We start from the raw sequence: 22,672 nt of genomic DNA on the forward strand, positions 1-22,672 counted from the left end.
CGCAGCCCAATCGCGTGTGAAAATGTGCGCGCACCCCTAATACCCGCACGCAGCCCAATCCCGTGTGAAACTTTGCGCGCACCCCTAATACCCAAATGCAGCCCAATCGCGTGTGGAACTTCCCGCGCACCCCTGGAATACACGAGCCCAGGCCAATCGCGTGTGGAACTTCCCGCGCACCCCTGAAATACACGCGCCCAGGTCAATCGCGTGTGGAACTTCTCACGCACCCCTGAAATACACGCACACGCTCCCCCAGGGCCAATCGCGTGTGAAACCACCCGCGAGCCCCTGAAATACACGCGCCCAGGCCAATCGCGTGTGGAACTTCCCGCGCACCCCTGAAATACACGCGCACAGGCCAATCGCGTGTGGAACTTCCCGCGCACCCCTGTAATACGCGCACCCTGCTCGCACGGGGCCAATCGCGTGAGGTACTTCCCGCGCACCCCAGTGATACACGTAGCCCGCTTGCCGTGCTGGTACAGGGTTAGCGCAGCCCTTTGCGCTGGATTGGGGATTTTGATGGCTTTTCCCTGCGCGGAAGGCGTTCTTGGGGGCGTAACTGGCGCTGCTGCAAGGTCGCTGCGCCACTGTGCGCCACGGCTGGTTTTGGTGGCTGGAATCCATGAATACGCTGTGCGCGGAAATGGGTTTTGGCGCACGCGGCTGGTGCAGGGATTCGCACGCGCACACTGTGCGCCAGCCGCGTGCGCCACTTGTGCGCTGAATTCTATGAATTACCCCTGAATGAGATGCACTGGATCACACATTGGTTAAGGGGTGAAGCTGGGATGTATGCCAACTCTGCAATTTCTGCATTTAAGAACTTTCTTTTCCTTTTCATACCATGAACTAAAATAGTCTCATTTTATAAAGCAGGCTTGGAAAGTACACAAATCACATTACGAAACATGACCATTTTTTTTAAACAAAATGTTATAGAAGGGTGTTTTGCAAAATGGAAATGATTCTAGCTTCGTTCTCGCCATCCTCTAGGGAAGTACATAAGTACCAGCATAACAATCGATGTGATTTAACAGATTTAATCTGGGTTTCTCTTTTGTATTTTAAAGCTTTAAATACTTCCAAAACACTGGCTTTACTAGTCATTTATAAACGTACAGAAAAACCTTTACAATAAAGCAAACCGTTTTTTGTGTCAAATGAGCAGACCTTAAAATATGCTTGCCTGAGGCCTACAACATCTGGTTCGCTCTGATCTGTCTGCCACCACTTCCGCTCAAATGGCCTCCATAAGAAGAAAGATCAAGTAATGGGCTAAACAATGCCACCAGCATGCGAAAGGCAAACCACGCAGAAGACAGCATAGTGATGTAAGACATATATGATGATTTGACCAGGATCACTGTGTCATTTTCTGGCAAATCCAGGATACAAGCTTGATAGCTTTGGTTCCACAGTCTTGAATTTGGATACTTATTCACCTTTTTGACTAACAGTTTATGCTCATAATTGGAGATGATTGCCTAGGTTTTACAACACCCCATCTGAACAAGCCAATTTCTAGACCTTCATCATACGATGACATGTTAGTTTGTATAGCAACACCTTTCTGGTGCAGGAACAGTGCTGATAATAGCACCTTTTGTGCTGCAAAACCAAGTACATATGAAGGCACATTTATAAACTTCAGTCATAGGAAAGGCTCAGCAAGCCCTGTTAGAATGTGCTATTCTAACCTTGCATATAAACACAACTCTCTGCAATAAGTGTGCAACACACTTTGCTACCTTCTGAACTATCAATTTAAACTAGCAAAGATCTTTGGCTATTGCACCTGATCAACATAATTCCCACAGGAAAGAAGGAATGCTACAGGAGTTGTGCAGTAGTGAGCACAGTGAACACAGACAGCATTACATGTTGAATTGATCAAGGCAGAACAACCGACAGGCAATAGGTTTAGAGCCCCAGCAGCACGCCATCAAATATCTTGATGTGTGCTGTTTAAGCTGGTGACAAATGGAATCTTTCTTATTTAGAGTTGGGGGCCCCTTTTGCCCTCAATTGAAAACGTCTCTGCCTCCATCCACACTTGATGCCAAATCGCTTCCCCTTCTAGGAACATACCTGTTTTAATACCTCAAAATTGTAAAAGGTCTGGGAGACCCTCTATCAGCCAAGTAACCTGTTCTATGCCAAGATGCACACTCAGGAGGGCCTACAACCACGTTTTAGCTCACTGTACTTTTGACAGAGGAGAAATATTCATTTGCATATCAGTCTGTTCCCACCCACTTAGGCAACACGCGTCTGGGGTTGCTGTTGGTACTCTTGTTCAGAGGAGAATTGCCTAGCATTTCAGTGGTGGACTGCCCTTGTGGGTGGGACCAGACAGATGTGCAAATGTGGCAGATGTGTCATTGGTTTACAAAAGTTTGGCTTCTGATAGCTATTTAATGTATATATTTAATGTGCGTGAATTTTAGGCAACATTTCCAGCATACATACCTCATTCCAGTCTGGAGATGATAATCCAGTCCTGGTTTTAACCCTGCAGTGCCAGAATGCTAATTTAAAACCAGGACTGGATTGGCATCTCCCGAGTGGAATGGGGAATTTGTGGCATGTATGGTTGAATACATGTGCAGCTTCCTAACGAGTATTTCCAAATCAAGCATTTACATTTTATAAATTAAACTACAAACGAAGCTTGCTAGCTTCATATTTTCTAAATCTAATTATGCAAACGTGCTAATACTACCAAAATAAATTAAAAGAGACAGAAACAATGCACCCGAATCGTTTGTATTGATTTTAAGTGTGCACATCACGGTTGGCAGTTACTTCCTATAACACCACAGTTCAGTATTTATCCGAACAGACATATCACGTTGGGGTACAGCCCAATACCTGGCCTGCCCCCCAGAGGTACCGAGGTTGAGCCTATGATCCAGCGCTGCCCCTCCCCTAGCCCTCCCTCGCCTTGGCCCAGCTGCCCAGCGATGACGAATGCCAGGACCCATGAGTATCCTCGCCAGGGTGGCGCTATCATACATGGCACAGTGTTGTGCTGGCAGCAGCCACGCTGGCCGACGGTTAAAGTCCAAGCGTGTGCAGTGTCTTGAAGTCACGGGACACCCCCTCCCTCCAGCTCACCAATCGATTGGGAAAGGCCCTGCCCCATTCTGCATAAATGCCAGCAGGGGATCAGGCTGGGCATCAGGTGGAAGCAAGCAGAGGTGCAAGGCCAGCAGAGGTGAGGAGGGGTCCCCATGCAGGCTCCCCGGTGCACTTTGGTTGGTGGGAGGGGATAGAATCGGTGCGGTGGGCGATCGCCCACACATATGCTGAGGGTGAAATGGATGGGCGAGGGTGCCCTGAGGGGGCACAGACCCCGCAGCCATGTGAGGGTCTTCCAACACCCGCCCTCTCCCAGCCAGAGTGGGATTTCTCACTCCCATGGAGTTGTTGGGGTCTCCCTGCACAGTGGTGAGTACCACCGGGCCCAGGCATTGTGGCTGTGGGTGTCCAGAGCCCCACACAGGGGCCCTTGGAGTTGCTGCCTAGATGATCTCATTATTGTGTTGTGATGTTCGTGTCGTGGACTCTGCCTCCTCTGGGTGCAGCTCAGCTGGGCCTTGTTTGGGGCTGATTGGAGGAATAGGTGAGTGTTCACGGACCTGTTACAGAGCAGAGTTGCTTTTAGTTTTTGGACCAGGGAATTCTAGAAGCTGCTCTGGAATTGGAGCACTGGGAAGGGCAGGGGAAGGTTAGAAGGGAAGGCAGGTGGGGGAGGGGGAATAGCTTTGGCCTGTGCCTGCACAGTTGGGACAGAGAGAAGAGGGATTGCTGGATTTGCAGGGCAGGGGTTGGAATCTTTGGAATTTGTTGATTGGAATCATTCCATAGAGGCATTGCCCACCAATTACAACTGGTCTCTAGGCGGTTGCATAGTACCCCAGATGTTTTGGACTTCAGCTCCCAATATCCATAGCTGCTAGAGTAAGAGGTGGTGTATCATGGGAGTTGTAGTCCAAAACACCTGGAATTCGATCTACATACTAATTAACCATGTGATAAATTATGCTTACATAGCAGCGAGTATCACATGCAAACATAAGGCCCGAGGACACCAGGGAGCCAGATACATGCAATATAGGGCGCTTTTATTCTTTCCCTCCATTTTGCTTGGCTATAATAAGGGGCTCGCAGTAAGCTTGTAGAGTGAACTGACATATTTAAAGTGTCTCCAGCAAACATCGCCAGCGCCTGGTTGGGTTGGGGATTACCCCGGGCCTGGTTAGTAGGCAGAAGACAAGGTCTAAGATGCGAGACCTGTGCCATCTTAGCGCAATGCTCGTATAAGGGTGGCGATAAAGACAGCTGCCGTTGGGGCAGAAGGGGCGCCAGTGCAGTCTTCTGTGGCCATAGACACGTGGCTGCCCTTCTGATAACCAAAGGATAGGGCTCCCTGGCAGTGCCTAGTCTCGAGATAATTGCCCATCACCCTGGGCACTGGGGCATTGGGAGAGGGGAGTGCATTCACCACAGGAGCACCTTGGCATCCGTCCATTGATATATATTTTGTTTCAGTTTCCAGGTGGTGAAGCTCTCATTTGAAGCCAAAGATGTTCCTGAAAGCAGTTGCCATGACATTGGCCGTTCTGGCCATAACAGGTATTTATATTTTTATTTATTTTTATTTGTATTCGTTTAATAAAAACCTCATACTCAAAACCATAAATATACGCATTTAAAACATCTTCATACAATTATTACAATATAATAATTTTAGCGTCATCAGCACCAAGGGATTACAAATATTAATATTAAAATAATTCTACTATTAAAATTCATCCGTCAGTCCCAAAGCTTTAAAAAAGGAAACAACCTTAATTACTAAAGAACTGGTTCGTCCGCTCAGAATTCTGTGCCAGAAAGAGCTGTCCTTTAGGCAAGACCCATCATTAACCAAACTGGTGAACTACTGCTCTCCTTTTTACATTTGCTTCTAATCTATTGATAAAGCTTATACATGTCGCCAAGGCCATTTGAAAGGGTGCAAGTTCCTATCGCCAGGGCGGTCCACCTCTAGCCACTATATAACCTTGGTGTTTACTGGTAGTCAATGCTATTGCGACTGTGGCAGGAGTGGCGTGGCAGTACAATGACAGGGAGGTGGGCAGGAAGGACAATGCCAGGTGGACCGACCCATCACAGGGGCGTGCTCCATTGCTTGCACGTCTCACAAGGCAATAGTAGGTTTGTTCTTTTGATTTGAAGGTCTGAGATCCTGCCTTCTTATTGGGTCTGGGGCTAACCAGCTGACTTGGTAAAGACTGTGGCCTAGTAATACAGTATGGATGACAATTGAACAATGCGTTCTATAGCAGGGGGCTGTAACTTCCTTCTCTCCAGATGTTGTGGACTACAGCTCCCATCATCCTTCACCATTGATTATGCTTGCCTGAGCTGGTGAAGGTTGTCCAAAACATCTGGAGAGCCAAAGGTTGCAGACCCTTGTTTTATAGGATTCCCTTTTCAGAGGCCACAGATCACTCTGACATCCCTATGACATGGTGTCCTATCCCACTAGGGTGGGACCAAACAAAGTCCAGTGGCACACATGTGGGTGCACATCTGCCTTCTCCCATTTAGTTAAATAGGTACAGCATGGGTGTCGAGTAAGACAATGGATTGACCATCCTCAACCGCCTTTATTGCACAGGGTTTTATTGTACACAGTACACATACCCAGTCGCCAATCTGACCACCTCAAGGGTACACTTCAGTATTCGGAAAGGACTCCAACCACAGAGTATCAAAAGGCCTGAATCTGTGGGTGCCTGGCTGTCCACAGCGAGCACTCACATCAGATATTCTTTAAGAGAAGAGTTATTGGTTTTTAGCAAAAGATAACCTCCTGAATCACTGTGCAGTGGGAGGTCTACTGCAAGCACCAGGGCCCTCAATGAGATAGAGTGCTCCCTTCTTCCCCAGTGTATGAAACTGTGCTGAGTGTTGCCACTGGCTCTCATTGCGGGTTTGGCATTAGCTTAAAAAAACTTGAGGTAACGGAATTACCTCTTGTCTTTCCTGTCTGTTGCAAACCCTCAAGGCGGTAAATACCTCCCGCTTATGCATGGAGGTATACCCTACACAAAATATAAAGGAATTTCTTCCAGTGGAATTATCTCTCGAGGTGATGCCTACATTTCCCAATGAAGTCCTAGGGGAGCTCACAATAGGGAGTTGCCACAATTCATAATCTGGTGGCAGTTCGACAGTTACCACTGGTGGTAACTGCAATTCAATTAGGGGGAATGAGCACTGCAAATACCCCCCAATCCGTGATGCAGCCCATTGCAAAGCCATTAAACTAAATCCTGTGTCGGACGCACCAGGGGTGCTGCTAAATAACAGAACCTAGAGTCGCCTATGTGGTGGTTTCCCTTACGTTACATTGGCCTCCAACCAACTGGGTGGCCGAGGAGTGAGGTACATTTTAGGTCTGAATTTCTAGTGACCACACAATTTGCCAGTTTGATGGTCCTTCCACATGTTGAGTGTTTCTAATGACAACTTACGTTACATAAGGTTCACTTGAGTGCTATTGGCAGGACCTCCAGGTGGGATTTGCTGCCTTCATTTCACATGTTGAGTATTCTGCCATTTCTGGGCCATTACTGTCACCACAGCTCAACATAGAGTCCTGTGTTCATGTTCAATAAGTGACTTTGCAAGTGGCGCCAAGGGGAGGGAAATGGGAGGGGCCAGTCTGTTGCCCAGGTGTTCCAAATGTAGAAATGTAGTTTCAAACCCAAATCATTCACAATCATTAATACATGATCAGCACCGCATATATGATGTGCCTTTTGCGTGTTTCATGACTCATGTCACTTCCCCAGGACCTGTGAATTTCATATTATTATTTTACTACATCTGAGGAGAGAAACACTGAAACGGAAGGGAAATATTTGTATGAAATTCATGAGCCCTGAAGAAGTGACATTAGTCACGAAACATGTAGAATGGACCCCCACACTGTGGTGACACATTTAATATATTACTAGATGAGGAGTATACCCTTTTGAGAATAAATTATTACATTTTGAACACACAGGTTGATCCATCCATTTCCACTTGCAAATTCACTTATTGCATGGGTGGGCATGACTCTGAACTGTTTCTACGCTAAATGAAAGTTACTTGCATACTCAGTGACTAGCCTGGCATGGATGTGGGCCTCGAGGACCGGATTGGACCCAAATTCATCACAAAAATTAAAGTTAATGTTTTTATGAAATCTTTTATAGTGAACATATATATATAAATATATATCAGTTCTTTTCACAGTCTCTCCTCGCCCCACATCTCGCCTTATGTTCATTGATTCCTGTCACTCTTGCCTGGCGGTGGGTGACAGATTCAGTGGAATCACTCACTAGTTAGTGCACCTAACACTTGGTTTCCTGTGAGAAGGAACGTTTAGTAATAGGGCAGGGATGTGCAACGTCTAGCTCTCCAGATGTTCTAGACTACATCTCCCATCAGCACTAGCCAGCATACTCTTTGGTGAGGGATCATGTGAACTGTAGGCTAAACGATCTGGAGAGCCACTGGTTGCAGACCCCTGTGTTAGGGCATCTGTGTAATATTGTATGTTAAGGTATATCTTCCGCTCCATGGTCCCCGGGGGGGACTGGGGTCTCTCAGGTATAATGGCACCCATGTCCCGGGTTAGGGGACACAGTTCACCTGGACCTGCCACCCGGGATCCTGCATTGGAACATTTGGGTGATTGCAACCAGATGAAGGGTGACTTCTCCTGATGGTGAGGGCTGTGCACCATCTTATACCCGTGCTATGCACATCACTTGAGAAGGACTGTGCATGCATTGTTTAATCAGAGAAACTTGTTTATTTTATCATGCCCACAGGGTCTCAGGCAGACGTGAACACAGATCAAGTGGCAAATGCCTTATGGGACTACTTTAGTCAACTGACCAACATTGCCAAGGCGACGGGGGAACAGATGCAGGAGTCGGAAATCAGCAAACAGCTCAAGTAAGTGTCCGGCCATAGCAAGACTGAAAGATGAATTTTACAGGAAATGCTGTTACATAGCTCACTTACACCTGCCCTATTAGAAAAGCAGCCAGCGGACCCCATAGTTAGAAAACCCTGGAGCAGTTCCCATTTTTGTGATGGCCCTCCAGCACTGCACTTTGGTACTTATCCTTCACCCAAACTCCACTTTGGATAGCTATTCATTGAGCCCCATGTTAGCTATCCTTGCACCAAGCTCCATTATTATACTTCTCTCTGCCAATCTCCATTGCTAGGTATCCTTCTAATAAGCTCCATTGATGAATATCCCTCACCCACTCCCTGTTCCAATCTCCATGGTCAGAGATCCTGCCAGCAAGCTCCATTGCTAGATCTCCTTCTACTAAGCTTCTTTGATAGATATCCCTCACCAACGAGCCATAGCGGATATCCCAATACCAATATCCATGGTTAGATGTCCTGCTCCCAAGCTCCATTGCTAGATATCCTCTACTAAGCTCCATTGATGGATATCCCTCGCACATGCCCTATAGCCGGATATCCCTCTACCAATATCCGTGATTGGTTAGATAATCTGCCACAAAGCTCCTTTATTTGCTACCACCACTACTACCCGCCACAAAGCCCCATTGCGTGATATTGATCTACCAACCCACATATTTCAGTACCTCTTCACCAAGCTACATTATCACATATACTGGCACCAAGCTCAATTGCAAGATACCCTTCTACCAAGCTCCATTGATGGATACCCCGCTATCATGTTCCCTTGTTGGATATTCATCTTCCACACCCCATTGCTGGATATCCCCCCTACCATGCTCCATTGATGGATATATCTCTCGTACACTCCATCATTGGATATCCCTCTACCACCTCTGTTGTTGTATATTTATCTCCCACACTCCGTTGTTGGATATCCCTCTACCAGCTTCGCTCCATTGTTGGCCATCTAGCCACCAAGCCCCCCTATTTGTCATCATTTTATAAATGAACAGGCCACATAATTCTCAAAGATTACTTGGACATTTCAGCGAGGGTGGCCAGCGGCGCAACAGATGCGCGGGACAGGTCTCTTGGATACATTAGTGTTGGCATTGCCCTCCTGGTATGACTGTGTTACAGGCTCCAAACTGCCAGGTGTGTCCCGAAAGCACCTTTCACTCTGAAAAGTGAAACTAATAGAAATGCATTTATCACTTATTGGGGGATATAAATGCATTTCTATGTATTTTTGAGGGATAGAAATGCAACGGTTGCAGCAGTGTTTGAAACCGCTGCTTTCACGCTTCAGGAAAACACAGGATGGGGTCAGGAATGACCCTGCTATGCTTTGCACATCCCTCTGTGCCTGCCCCAAACAGGCACAGGGCAATGCGTTTATTTCCTGGACAGTTTTAATCCACATCCAGATTTTTGAATTTGGATTGTAAATTGAAATGTGCAGAAACTCCCCCTTATTTGCAGATAAGGGATGGAAAACGGCACCTGAATGTGTGCATACGTGATGTGCAAATTCAGATGCCCTTTGTGCATAGGGCGCATATTGTTTTTGGCGCACGTCATGAGAAGCACTAGGATTACTATATCTAACCTACTACAGTGATACAGGTCCCACTCCAGAATGAACACACCAGGGCCCCACTGGATAACCGGTTTCTACTCCTGCTGCGGTGCAGGAACTATTGCTGTAATATTGCACACATTGGCTCATCAGTGCGACATTTAAAGGTGTCCAGTGATAAGGCTTCAACATCTGTACAAAGGAGGACTTGGCCACATCCCATCATTGTGTATCCCATATCCTAGTAGTCCCAGTTCTTAGAAAGCTCTCTTCCAGGTCCTATCAATAAACACCGGTCTTCTAGGACACAACCTTTAGCCCTTCTGATACCAAGTTCCCCCACTATCACACCCTTAACCAAGTCCCATTGTAGCCTGAATGTACATTGTGAAGCATGTTTCGGTGAGGTCACACACCATCTGGCCACTTCCATGTCTTGAGGGAAAGGTGAGGTCATCCAGGGCTGTGGACAATGGTCTGATGACAGTGTCCTGAAAAATGTACATTGGCATCCAGGGAAGGGCGCTCAACATTCCCCACCCTCTGCTCCAGCCACCCCAGGCTCTTTCCCGGTGGCGGCATTTTTTTTCTTTCTGTAATGTGCCTCTCCATGTTGGCTCTCCAACCCCCCAAACCAAACAAAACCACCCCTCACCCTCTCACTCCCTCCACACTTACCTGCTGGACCAGAGCTTTGAGCTCCAGTACGCTGCATCTCCCGCTCCAGCTGCTGCCATAGAATTGGAAAAGGGACTTAGTCCCTTTCCCTACGGAGGCAGCCATCTTTTTTTCATTTCTTTTTTTGCACTCTGGAGATTGGATGCCCAAGCAGTACGAATCTCCCGAGGGGAAAAAGGTTAAGCTATTTGCACCCCGGATGAACCCCGGGGTGCCAATGGCTTTCACGCCCTGGTGGGTGGCGGACAGGGCCGGTAACAGCGTACAGCCCTCGCTGTGGCCCTCGCTTCTCTCAGGCCTACCATGGCTTGGGCTGGCGGACTGTTACCGGCCATGTCCGCCCCCTGCGAGTGCGTGAACGCCACATTAATGCTATTCGAGTATGCTCAAAGTGAGTGGTAAGTCATTAATGACGCCTTGAGTTTAAAGTAAACTTAAAGGACCTGATTTACAAAAGCGTTTTACAATGTTGCAATCCCATTGAAAAAGGCTTTGTAAATCAGGACCAAACAGTTTGTTTTTGTCTAATGAGTTAATGAGGCAATGACCATTTACAGGACGTGTGGCATGACATCACAATGAGTACCTTGGAAAGCGCTAAACTGAGTCTGAGAGATTCTGGGCGGCTGGTGGAGCATTATTCATCACCTGACACGGTTGTGGACAGAAGGCCTTTAATACACAGCTATTGCCCTCAAGGAAAGAATTCTAATTGGTTAATAAATGGACTGCATGTTCTAATCTGACGTGGCCCATTGCCACGTGTTCTCATTGGATATCTGTCACATAGTTTCCATTGTTAGATGTCCAGCGAATAAGGCCTGTTTCCTACTATTATGAGGTCCTATAATTAGCCAACCTTTTAACCCATTCTTACACATACTTCTGTCAAGTCTTTTGGTTTCTAGTCTGCTTGAGGTGGCCATTGTTAGATCCCACTCTGCCACATATTATATAGGCCCCCTGCTAGGTCCCATTATTACCTACCCTTTGGCCAGGTTTCAGTGACAGGTGGCGCCCCCTAGCAGCAGTGAAAGAACACACAGCGCTCTACTACTATCTGTGGTCTAGCTGGGGTAAGGAATGGGTTTCTGTTTCTACGGGGTGGTGGGAAGGGGGCAGTTTTCAATTTGACAGGCTGAAACGTGGGCCTTTCTTCAGCCCAGTCTCTCCCTAGCAGGGCAAAGGTTGCCATTCACTATCCCACAGGCTAGAACCCACTATCAGTAGCGGGGTGGTGGGGTGGGGGTGGGGCATCAGTTGGCTCGCTGGATGTTTTACACTAAAACTCCATCACCTTTTTGCCAGCATAGTCAATGATGCTGGATTATGGGCATTGTAGTCCTAAATATCTGAAGAGCTGCAGTTTGCACACCCATCCCCTACAGTGACTGCAGCAAATATAATACCTAGACCTTTCTCTTGTGCTGTGACGCATCCCTCGGTGACATTTGCCCTTTCTGCTTTCACGTCCTTACTCGCCTCCCTGTTGTTATGCACATGCTATACATATGTCGGCAGAGCAGAGGATTCGCAGGGGTATTTATTTACCCTTGAGGTGTGGGGAATCGTTTTACACAGCGAATGTGTTTGTCTTTGCTTTGAGCCTCTGAAAGGCCACATACAGTTCCATAGTTCAGATGGGGGAATAGTTCTATAGGGCCATAGTTCTCTGGTGCCTCATGGGGGCATAGTTCTGTGGGGGCATATGCCTATGTGCTCCAGGGGGACATAGTTCTCTGGTGCCTCATGGGGGCATAGTTCTGTGGGGCATATGCCTATGTGCTCTGTGGGAACGTAGTTCTCTGGTGCCTCATGGGGGCATAGTTCTGCGGGGGCATATGCCTATGTGCTCTGTGGGAACGTAGTTCTCTGGTGCCTCATGGGGGCATAGTTCTGTGGGGGCATATGCCTATGTGCTCTGTGGGAGCGTAGTTCTCTGGATTGATTTGGGCGTTATTCTGTGGGAGCACAGGTCTCTGGGCTCTGACGGGCCATGATGCTGATGGAGCACAGTTTGTTGGGGTTTGATGGAGGGCTGAGTTTGATGGATCATAGGTTTATTTGAGAACATAGTTTTAAGGGCTCTGATGGGGAATAGTTATGGTCGTAGGGTTTTGTTGGGGCATAATTTTGTGAGAGCATAGTGCTTTGGGTCCTGATGGGGCATAGTTCTGCACGAGCATAGTGCTTTGGTTCCTGGTGGGGCATAGTTCTGTGGGACCATAGTGTTTTGGGTCCCGGTGGAGTCCTAGTTCTGTGGGTGCAGAGGTCTATGATATGATATTTATAACACGCTTAATATCCAGAGGTTTCTAAGCGAGGACCCGGGGATCGAACCTGTGTTGCTCCATGTTGTCTTGCTTCCAAGGAGAGCATGTTGCCCCTGAGCTATCCTTCCGAGACTCTGAAGGGGTTTGATTCTGCCCGCACATAGTTGTGTGGGCTCTAATGGGGATATATTGCTTTTGGCTGTAAAATGGTTAAGGCTCAACAGTGCCTGTCACCATCTTTTCAGCTTTCTAGAACAGAAAGTATTGGTAGCGGGTAATCTTGTACCATATGAGGGTATGCAGCTTGGAGCCAGGCCATTCTCAAAGATGGTTTCTTTGCACATAGAAAATGACCAGTCAAGCCTGTGCATCTTGGCCACCTTCATCAAGCTGGCCCTAAACATAAGAAAGTTAAGGATGCTCATGTGACCCAATTGTCCATCATTCTGTCTGCCATAGTGGGTTTCAGCAGTAATGAGGGAAGGCCTCTCTGTCCCAGAATATATTTCTCTGATGTTAAGTTTTATCACCCCATCGATTCTTCTACACGTGGCTTTATCAGTATTCTGGTTGTGATGTATTTGATGTATGCTGTTTTATTTTTGTTTAGAAACTCTTTTGTTATGGCTTTTATTTGATTAAATAGGGATTAGCATGACCATGGGCAGTCAATCGGTGGGTAAATAACCAATCGACACTATACGCACAGGCTATATCTCGCTCCTCATATACTGTCTCGCTCCTCTCTGTGCATTAGCACCACCCGTTTGCCAAAACTGAAAATGGCGTTCACAGAGCACAATGATCAAAGTTGACACTTTTGGCCATCCAATGCAGACTAAATACAATGTTCTTTCTTCCCCAACAGAACGCTCATCAAAGATAATCTCAAAGACGTCAACCTCTACGCAGGAGATCTTGAAGGCCAGCTAGCTCCATTTGCCACCCAGATCCATGCACAGCTAACCCAAACCTCGGAGAAGCTTGTGGAGCAGATCCGCCTTGAGCTGGAGGAACTTCGTTTGAAGGTGTCCCCGTTTGCTGATGAGGTTCACAAGCAGCTCGCCAAGAACATTGAAGATCTGCAGCTGAAGCTGAACCCCTACACTGAAAAATTCAGTGCCAGTGTCAAGGAGAACACAGAGGAACTTCGCCAACAGCTCACGCCCATCATCCAGAATTTTCAGGCCAAGTTGCAGGAAAATGTGGCCAATGCCCAAGTGGTTCTAACACCCTATGCAGAGGAACTTCATCAGAAGATCAATCAGAACATGGACCACTTGAAGGAGAAGCTGACCCCCTACTCTGACGAGCTCAAGTTGAAAATTGACCAAAATGTCCAGGAACTGCAGCAGAGTCTGTCTCTTTACCCCCAGGAGGTTCAAGATAAACTCAACCAACAGATTGGTTTAATGGCGTTCCAGATGCGGAAGAACGCAGAGGAGCTGAGGACCAGAATCTCTGAGAATGCTGAAGACCTGAAGCTGAAACTTGTTGCCTCTGCTGATGAGATCAATGAGAAACTCAATGGAAATATGGCTGAAGTCCGCCAGAGCTTGGGGTCCTACCTGGGAGACTTCAACAACCAGATGAACCAGAAGATCGAGGCGTTCACCCAGTCCATCTCCCCGATCAGTGAAAACATCAACAAAATGATCATCCAGAAAGCGGAGGAGATGAAGCAGAAGCTGGGGCCCTACACCGTAGGTGTCCAGGACCAGCTGGATGTACTAGAGAAGGATATGCGTGAAAAGGTCAGCGCCTTCCTAGACCGCGGAATCCAGGCTGAGAATTGAGGAGTCCACCATCGAAGGCAGATATTGCTCATTGTCATGCAGGTGTAATTAAACAGATGCTTGTTGACTAGTCTATTACTCTGACGAGGAAAGAAACCAGTGTAGACATCAACAATTGACTAACAGAGTTCAATTCCTTTATTCCAAATATTTCCATGCATAATGCAAATGAGAGAATTGTACTCAAAGCTCCAAATGTTCTAGTTCTGCACTTGTCCCCGACTGCTGGTAATTCATGTTCCTACTGGCTTAGTGATACTTTGAATCCAGACATTACTCAATAAAGACCGCAACACGCCAATGCAAAAGATGGATTCCATTTGTGTTCCTTTTGTGTATACGCGGTTGGTGTTCATAATTTTGATTTTGTGTAAATTGTTGGTAATGATGATAAAAGTGGCAAAATAACAATGCTAGAAAAGACAGTGCTTTATGTTCTCCGTCTTAAGGCACCTTTCTCAGTTCCCATTAGTAACCCCCCACCCCCATCTCTCTTTGCCACCCCCACTTGCTGGGCAGGGGCTCAGAACTGCAGGTTATGCTGGATTCCTGTCCACTGGATAGCATTACACAGGATCGCAGGTAAAGGTAGCAGTGATTCCAACATTTTGCAGGAAAAATAAATATCTCGGCACAGAAATATATATTTTGTGGCCTTTATTCTCAATTTAAAATAGGGATATGGAGCTGCTAAACTAAAGCCCATTTCTGGTGTTATGTTTGTGCTGCCCTTATTGAATAAACTCCTAGACGGACGCTGCTTAACTGAAGTGGGGTTTGCTTCCTGCAGACACTGGTGACGTGGGCAACAGAGATCGAAATTGGCATGGATTTGATAAAACGTTTGGCGATTGGGCAAAGCACCAAGGGGCTCACTTCTGATATCACGCAAGTCAGGCAAGGCATGGCGAGAGGGGGGAGGCACTTAACATGGATTCCTCTGGAATCTGCCAGTTTCTGCACGTGTTAAAAACGGGCGGATTCCATTAGGAATCCAATGCATTGTGCACCAGCATCAACATCAGATGCTGGCAAGAATGCATTTGCTTTCATTAGGTGGATGTGAGAAACGGAATCAGTCATTTCATTCCATGCCCCGGCTCCACCTGTAAAAAAACTGCAAATCTCCATGTTCTTTACACCTTCTTTACCACTTCAGGACTTCAGAAGAGATCCCCCGACCACCTAAAAGTAGTGGTGACATTTTAGAGTTTTTGCTGAATATTTAAAAATGTCAAAAAATAAGCTGAACGATCTGACTTTTACTTTCTGCTCCCCCAGCATTTGTCTGAGACTGTTTAGGCCCAGCTGCCATGCTGATAATGATGGGGTCACCTCTTTGGTTACCCCAGTAGGCCAGATTCATTAATGAAGCTTGTGAGGTGCCAAACGTAAAGTGTGCATTCATCCTTTAAAAGCAAAATACTGTAAATTTACATGTGGGCAGTGGGAAGGCACAGGCTGAACTCAATAGGCCTTCATAAGTAGCAGTTCTTGGGTTGCGTTTGGTGTTTTGGTGATGGTTGCCTGTTTGAGTTTAGAGCAGTGTGACGAGATGATCACATTAATTTTATTTATTTTGACCTAGACACTGATACTTTGCCCAGGGGCATTGGCTTTCGCTCTCCTAAGCCACCCCTGGGGGTTATAGCTCTCCCCCGCCCCATGCTATTATTGAACGTTGCGTCCCAGCCTCTGATATGTTTACACATGTTTCCCGTAAGTTTATAGGAAGAGGTGGGATTCCCAAGAAGACCCCCACACCTGACGAGGGGACGGCTTAACAATAGAGCATAGGTCTTATGCGGTAGACTCACATCTAGTAATGGCGCTATGGTGATACCGCCTAGAAAAGGGCATCTCAGATTAGAACATGCACGCGACTGATTGACCAGGCAGAATGTTTTCATTAAGGGCTCCAACTGCTGACTATGCTTAGAGACTGGGCTGAGACGCACTCCTCTAGTGCCACCTCTCAGGGTATTGCTGGAGATTGCGTCACCAGAAACTCGATACAGGAAGTAATGGGCAGTGGGCATAAGGAGAACATAAAGGCATCTGCTTCCAGGGTTGGACTGGGACAAGAAATAGGCCCGGACACCCAAAAAGAAGTGGCCCAGCCGTCGCCTCAAAAAAGTGGCCCATCCCTCGCCTCACAACCTTTGACCTCTGATGACATCACCAGAAGTGATATGATTTGACCCCCCAAAGTGACATCCCGCAAAGCGATGATGCACGACCTTTCACCCCTTGACAAAACAGGAAGTGGCATCAAGTGGCATTGTTCCTAAGTACAATGTGAAAAATATGGTTATGATTGCACTAATGTGATATACATTTCATACAAGAATGGATCACCATATGTATCATTAATATCTCTACATCCATAGATCCATATTGTCAAGTTACTCTGAATGCAAGCAGACATCCAAGGCCAAATGATATGTTATTGTACAGCACTTACGCTTAAACTCTTTTTTATAGAACAAATATGCATTCAATATCACCCAACCTGTGTTGGTACTCATTTATCGACCTAAGAAGGATGAAAGGCTGAGATGGCCTTGCTGTGATTCGAACCTGCAGATCACACACACATCGCAGTAGCAAGTGCTCAACCCAATGAGCTATCATTTCGGCTATAGTAAAATCAGCAATGATTCTGTAGTGGATACCAAGCAGGTAACTGAGATTTAACAGCAGGCCAGTTAAGTTCATCTGCAGGGCTGGTGCAAAGTTGGCCGCATGTCAAGTCTGCATGCATCTTACTTTCAGGCTTCAGAGGTTGGCAAAATAGGGAAATCAGCGCACTCACAGGACATCCCACACTCTGAGCACTCATTACCTCCTACATGTTTGTACCTATACAACCCTCGATGTGTAGTGAAGGTTGTGATGTATCTTGAATCAGGGTGTAACACGACCTGGTGGTACCCTGCCCTCATGTCCAATTTTGAGAAGAACTTGGCGCTTTGTAACTCCGCAATGATGTCATCAATTGTGAGGTGTCCCCCATGCTTGAACTGCTTGATCGCCTTGCTCAGTAGCCTCATGTCCACACATATCATGACCGAATCTGGTTGCTTGTGCTTGCGAGCAATGACTATGGGAGACACCGAGGGCGTGGGCCCATCAACTTTCTCTATGATGTCCAGAGACACCAAGATGTCCAACTCCTTGTCCACAAGGTCACGCAGATTGAACGGGACTCACCGGTGTTTGCGGGCAATCGGCTGAATGGACTCGTCTATCTGTAGCCTCACTGGCTCACCAACCATCCGGCCAATTCCTTCGAACAGACAACCATACTTCTGGAGAATCCCTTGTATGTACTCTGCATGGACACCATACACAAAACAAACTATGCCCAATGCTTCAGCCGGCGCATACCTCAACAGGGTGTTGTCACTTACATCTGTCATGTAGAATCGGGCCTTGATCGAGTTGATGCATGTTCCACCTTTGCTACGACCGCTCCAGCCTATGGAATGGGCTGCTCAAACCCCAAATGGGAAGATGCGCTCCTTCGGCTTGTGTAACGTGGGTGGCACAGTCATGGTGTCATAGTGCCTTCTTGCATTGACATTCACTGATGCACCCATGTCCACCAGCACCGGCACCATCGACTCATTTACCTGAACAAGGCATTTCGGTTGTCTTCGGGTGCTTGTCCGCAGTGTGCTTACGATGGAGATGAAAAGATATTTTCCTCATCATCCTCTTTCTCTTCTAGGCTTCCCCTTTCTTCCTACTGGTCCACCAAGGCTACATTGGGCGGGCACTGTTGTCAGAATAATCCTGCCCGGACTGGCTCTCTCTGTACCACTAGCGGTACTGGCGCCATGCACATGCGTGCGTAGTGCCCTAATGTTCTGCACCTCCCACATGCCTTTCCTTGTGCAGGGCACTTTACAGGATGTGGGAGGTCGTATCCACTTTTCATGCACGACTCCGGTGATCTGCCCCCTCGTCCGTCGTGCTCCTCTCCCACACTGACCTGGGTCAACGGCACACACCTCCTCAGCACTTCCTGGCCGAATAGCCGCGTCCATCTTCGACGCCCTCACTCCTGCCACGTCACGGAAGCGACCGAACTCCAGTGTGCAGGGAAGGGTGAGGCCAGGCTCACGCAATACCTGACGTCTAAGTTTTCCAGGTTCCTCATCATGGACCGTTCATTTTCCTTCGCCCACAAGACTGCCATGCACAGGAGGCGGCCATAAAATGTGTCCAGGGACTCATCGTCTTTTTGTCTTGAGCATTGGCAAGTGGCATAAAGTGTTCAAACAAAGCATTCTTGGCCTCCACATAAGAATCGTTGGCCGGCTGCAGAGACTGGAAAATATGAGGAACCGCTGGGCTTTCAGAGTAAAGCAAAGTGGCAACGTAGCTCTCGTCATCCGTCTCACCAGTGGTCCTGAAGTAAATGTCCAAACGGTCAAACGGTCAATCCATTGTTTCCTCCTCAGTCCCAGGCTCGATGGGGCCCCATAAACATCACATTCGGGCATTGGTGTTAGTGCCCCCTGCTGGCGCGGAACTCAGACTCCCACAGAGGCTGCAGGCCCCAGCTGGGCATTTCCCCCAGCTGCGTCACCTTCGTCCTGGTCACCCATGTTGGTGAGCGCACAAGAACTCCACGTACCCTCCGGTGCCGCAACTCACACAGGAGACCCCAAAGGTCCTGGAGTCCCCCTCACAAAATTGAGCGTGCTGCCAGAGCCACACTCCACACTACGCATCGGGCCTGTAACTTTGGGCCCCAGGGCCATTACTTCATGCGGTAATGGCCCCCAAGTGAGAGGATTATTGCATAATTATTGGAATCATTGAAACTTTTTTTTTTTTTTTAGAAGAGTATTAATGACATCTACCCTCCCACCATTACAGCTATGTGGACTGATCACAATATTTAAGGACTTGCTGCCTAAGGCCACTTAAATGCACTAGAATGGAACGGACGAGTCATTCCAGGTTAACTACCACTTTATAAAGGACAGTGGAATCCAAAAGTTGAAATCTGTAAAACCCAAGTATCTCTACATATTGTCTTGTCACTTAATGTTACACTATGTAGCTTTTCTTAAAACAAGCGAAGAAATGCAGGGGACGTGTTATGTTGCGACTTGATTAGCACTTATGCCCCTTTAAAGCGCTGTGGAGGAAAAGGAGAGATGGCCTATGAGGTGTCTGCTGGCAGGGAAAGGGGGGGAGTTGATAAAAAGGGCAGTTGGGGCTATGGTAGGCTCAGCTGAGAGCTATGTGAGTTTTTTGGGCGTAAATGAGGGTTTTTGACGGCTGTCTGAAGGTCTGTTAGGACGTATGTTGAGGTATTTTTGGGGCTTTTAGAAACCCTGCATCAGTCTCTGAGGAAGAAACGTCGGGACTCTACCCTTGATGATTAAACAATGATACACAGTAATAGGAGGGGATGAATCGGGGTGAAGGGTATTTTAGGTGGAATGGAATTGAAAAGTTGTAAGTGGAAACTATTTGGCTGAAAGGTGGGATGTTCACTCCACAAATGCAGAGTTGCATTGGGCTGCAGGATGGCTGTGTTCCCCTGGTACACAGTCACTCGCTCACACCTGAGCCCTATGCATACATTTCTCCTGCTTTCAATATTGCTCACTCCATTAATGATACCTTGCACACTGTGCAAAGCAAGCCTATGGGAATGATGGGCAGAAACCGGGGCTATATGTGCTGGGGGTAATCGGGGGTAGAGTGGTGCTCCTGGATGCATCATCATTTCCATAAGGGCTAGAGTTTTTGAAAGTAGTATTAATTAATGGTTGTAAGGAAAGTGATACCCAGGGCTGCAAGAGGCAGGATCCTGGTCCTTTTAATCCTCACCCGGCCTTCCCAGTGTCCCATTCGCAGTGCGTTCATACCACACGATGCGCACAAGCCGCATGCCCAGCATGGCTGAGACCCATGTTAGAATGTTGTTTAGATGATGACTAGAACCTTGGCGATTTGTCTCTCAATTGTCTACAATCAACCACACTAGATGGCCATGAGCCAGCGAGTGGCTAGAAGATTATCTCCATTCAGCTGCGTTCAATCAGTGACCAATCGAGGGGATCAAAAAAAGACATAATACAGCATGTCTCCTTGAAGTCCATTTGGATCATATTTGGTAGCGTGGGCTAAGCAGAAAGCGTGGGCTAAGCAGAAAGGATATTCTTACACTTCTGTGCAAAAGTTCTCATCACATTTCTTGTCTAGTTAACTTAGATAAACGGTGCAGTTTACAACAAAATGAGTTACTTGGGGGTTCCAAAATTTTTAGGTAGAGTAAAAGGAGCTTCCAATTAGCAACTGCTTTCATAAATTAATTTGCCATTTCAAATCGTATCACTGCTGCTGGAACACAATCGGGAGCTTCAATAGCCTATGCCAAATCCTCCCCTCCAACATATCTAACTTATCAATTACCCAGGATTGTAGCACCTCCACCCCATATACCATATTCAGAATCAATTTACCTTCAGAAAACTTGAATACAGCTGGAAGTGAGAATTTCCCATGTTCAGCATTAATCTTAATCATTTGGTATGAGAGAACATTTGCTTTGTGTATTAAAAATTCCCAAATGTGTTCCTTATTAGACCTTGAAATAATAGGAAAGCCCAAGTATATTAAACTATGCGTCAATTCCGGTATAACTTCATTTGCAAACCATGCAAAACCTGGAGTCCTATTAGATGAATGAATGGGAAAAGACTCTTGTTTTGGCTGGATTTATTTTCAAACAATTATCTCCCAAGTAATTATTAAATGCCTTGATCAACCTCCCTAATCAAATTTGAGTATTATCAAACAACTGAAAGCCATCCACATAAGTTAGCCATGTGATTTTAAAATCAACACATTTCAGCAATATAAAAGGATCTTTATTCAGATACTCATTTATATCTGACACATATAAATCACAAAGACATGATGGGCCTCATCACAAGTTTGCCGGTCCGGAAACAAGGGTGCTGGTAAACTCAGAACCCTTGTTTCTGGACTGGCAAACTATGAGTTTGCCTGCTGGGGCTGCTGCACCCGCCAGGTATGATCCTGCAGAAGCAGCGGCCACAGTAGGCAGACTCTTCACGGAAGCACCGGCACCGCTAGCCAACAGTGCCGACGCTTCAGAACACCCACTCCCATAGAGTCCCTAGAGGCGCTGGTAACATATTAAGAGTCCAACAGCGACCCGCCGGTAGCACCGGCAGGGTTAACACCGGACTCGTAATGAGGCCCATGGTGTCAATACACAACCCAGCCTTAGCCAAGAACAAGTCACAATATTTCAAATTAAATCTTGTCTATTACCAAGTCTTACTTGAATATTAGTCTTTATGAAGCAGTACAATTTTATATTTGTACAATTTCATATTTAATAATCCCTGAGGGAGGTCCCATTTAACCAATTTGCTCCACAACAAATTTCTATTGACAAGATCAAAGGCGGCGTATAGATCTATTTTTTTTTTAAACTCTTTTCATTTGTTTTATTAACATTAACAACACTGGCACATAAAACCGCTGTAAAGAAAATGAAACAAAAGATGGCTCATTTTCAGTAGAAAGCATAACTCTTGTACACCCGCTAGATTCTCTAGCCATGCCGTTACATAGGAAAAGATCAACCAGCTTAGATTCCCATGTGCCTTAAATTCAAACACTCCCCTCCCATTTCCCCCATATTATCTGCATTTTTTTCTTGCCAGCCCTGCGCATTATACAGTCTCTTCTCCAGGGATATACACATGTCAACCTCGCAGATTGACCTGCTGAGCCGGGGGTATTCAGCAGCTCCCCACTTCATGACTATGAACCGTTTATCAGGTCAACCATGGTGGCTTTAAATAATTTTTCATAGTGGTTGACGTCACACGCACAAACAATATGTAATCTTAACATATACCACAGAAACATTCACTCCCGCGCACATGAGAAGCTGTCTACAAACAATGATCGCCCAGATCATGAAGGATCACTTCCTGGTTTTTAATCCAATGGCACACACGGATATCTTTGGAGCGATATTCCCTAAGTTTTGGACTTGTACACTCTCAAGGAGTTGACTCTGTGTCGTGAGTAATTTTGATTGGAACACGTAAGACCCTTCCAAGAGTACGCTTACATCCTAGCATTTACTAACAAGGTATGGCACTCATCAGAGATCCCTCCTTCCATATTATCCTACTACCACAGGCACATAGTTCCTAAATGTTGTTCTTCTCCCATTCAGGGTCAGATCTCAATTTAATCGCTAGAGGCTCTATTGCTAGTGTAAACAGCAGGGGGCAAAGGGGACACCCATG

General features: G+C 46.7%; 1 protein-coding gene across 1 annotated transcript; it reads left to right on the top strand.

Moving 5' to 3' along the window:
• The first annotated feature begins 2,991 nt into the window (after nt 1-2,991).
• On the top strand, nt 2,992-14,662 carry LOC138487879 (apolipoprotein A-IV-like). Its single transcript, XM_069614496.1, has 4 exons — nt 2,992-3,223; nt 4,561-4,644; nt 7,908-8,034; nt 13,421-14,662. Exons 2-4 carry the CDS (start codon nt 4,596-4,598, stop codon nt 14,346-14,348), a joined length of 1,104 nt encoding a protein of 367 aa, XP_069470597.1. The 5' UTR covers nt 2,992-3,223; nt 4,561-4,595; the 3' UTR covers nt 14,349-14,662.
• The last annotated feature ends 8,010 nt before the right edge of the window (nt 14,663-22,672 follow it).

Source organism: Ambystoma mexicanum, chromosome 9, assembly GCF_040938575.1.
Source record: "Ambystoma mexicanum isolate Mex_15411 chromosome 9, UKY_AmexF1_1, whole genome shotgun sequence".
In the NCBI taxonomy this organism is placed as follows: Eukaryota; Metazoa; Chordata; class Amphibia; order Caudata; family Ambystomatidae; genus Ambystoma; species Ambystoma mexicanum.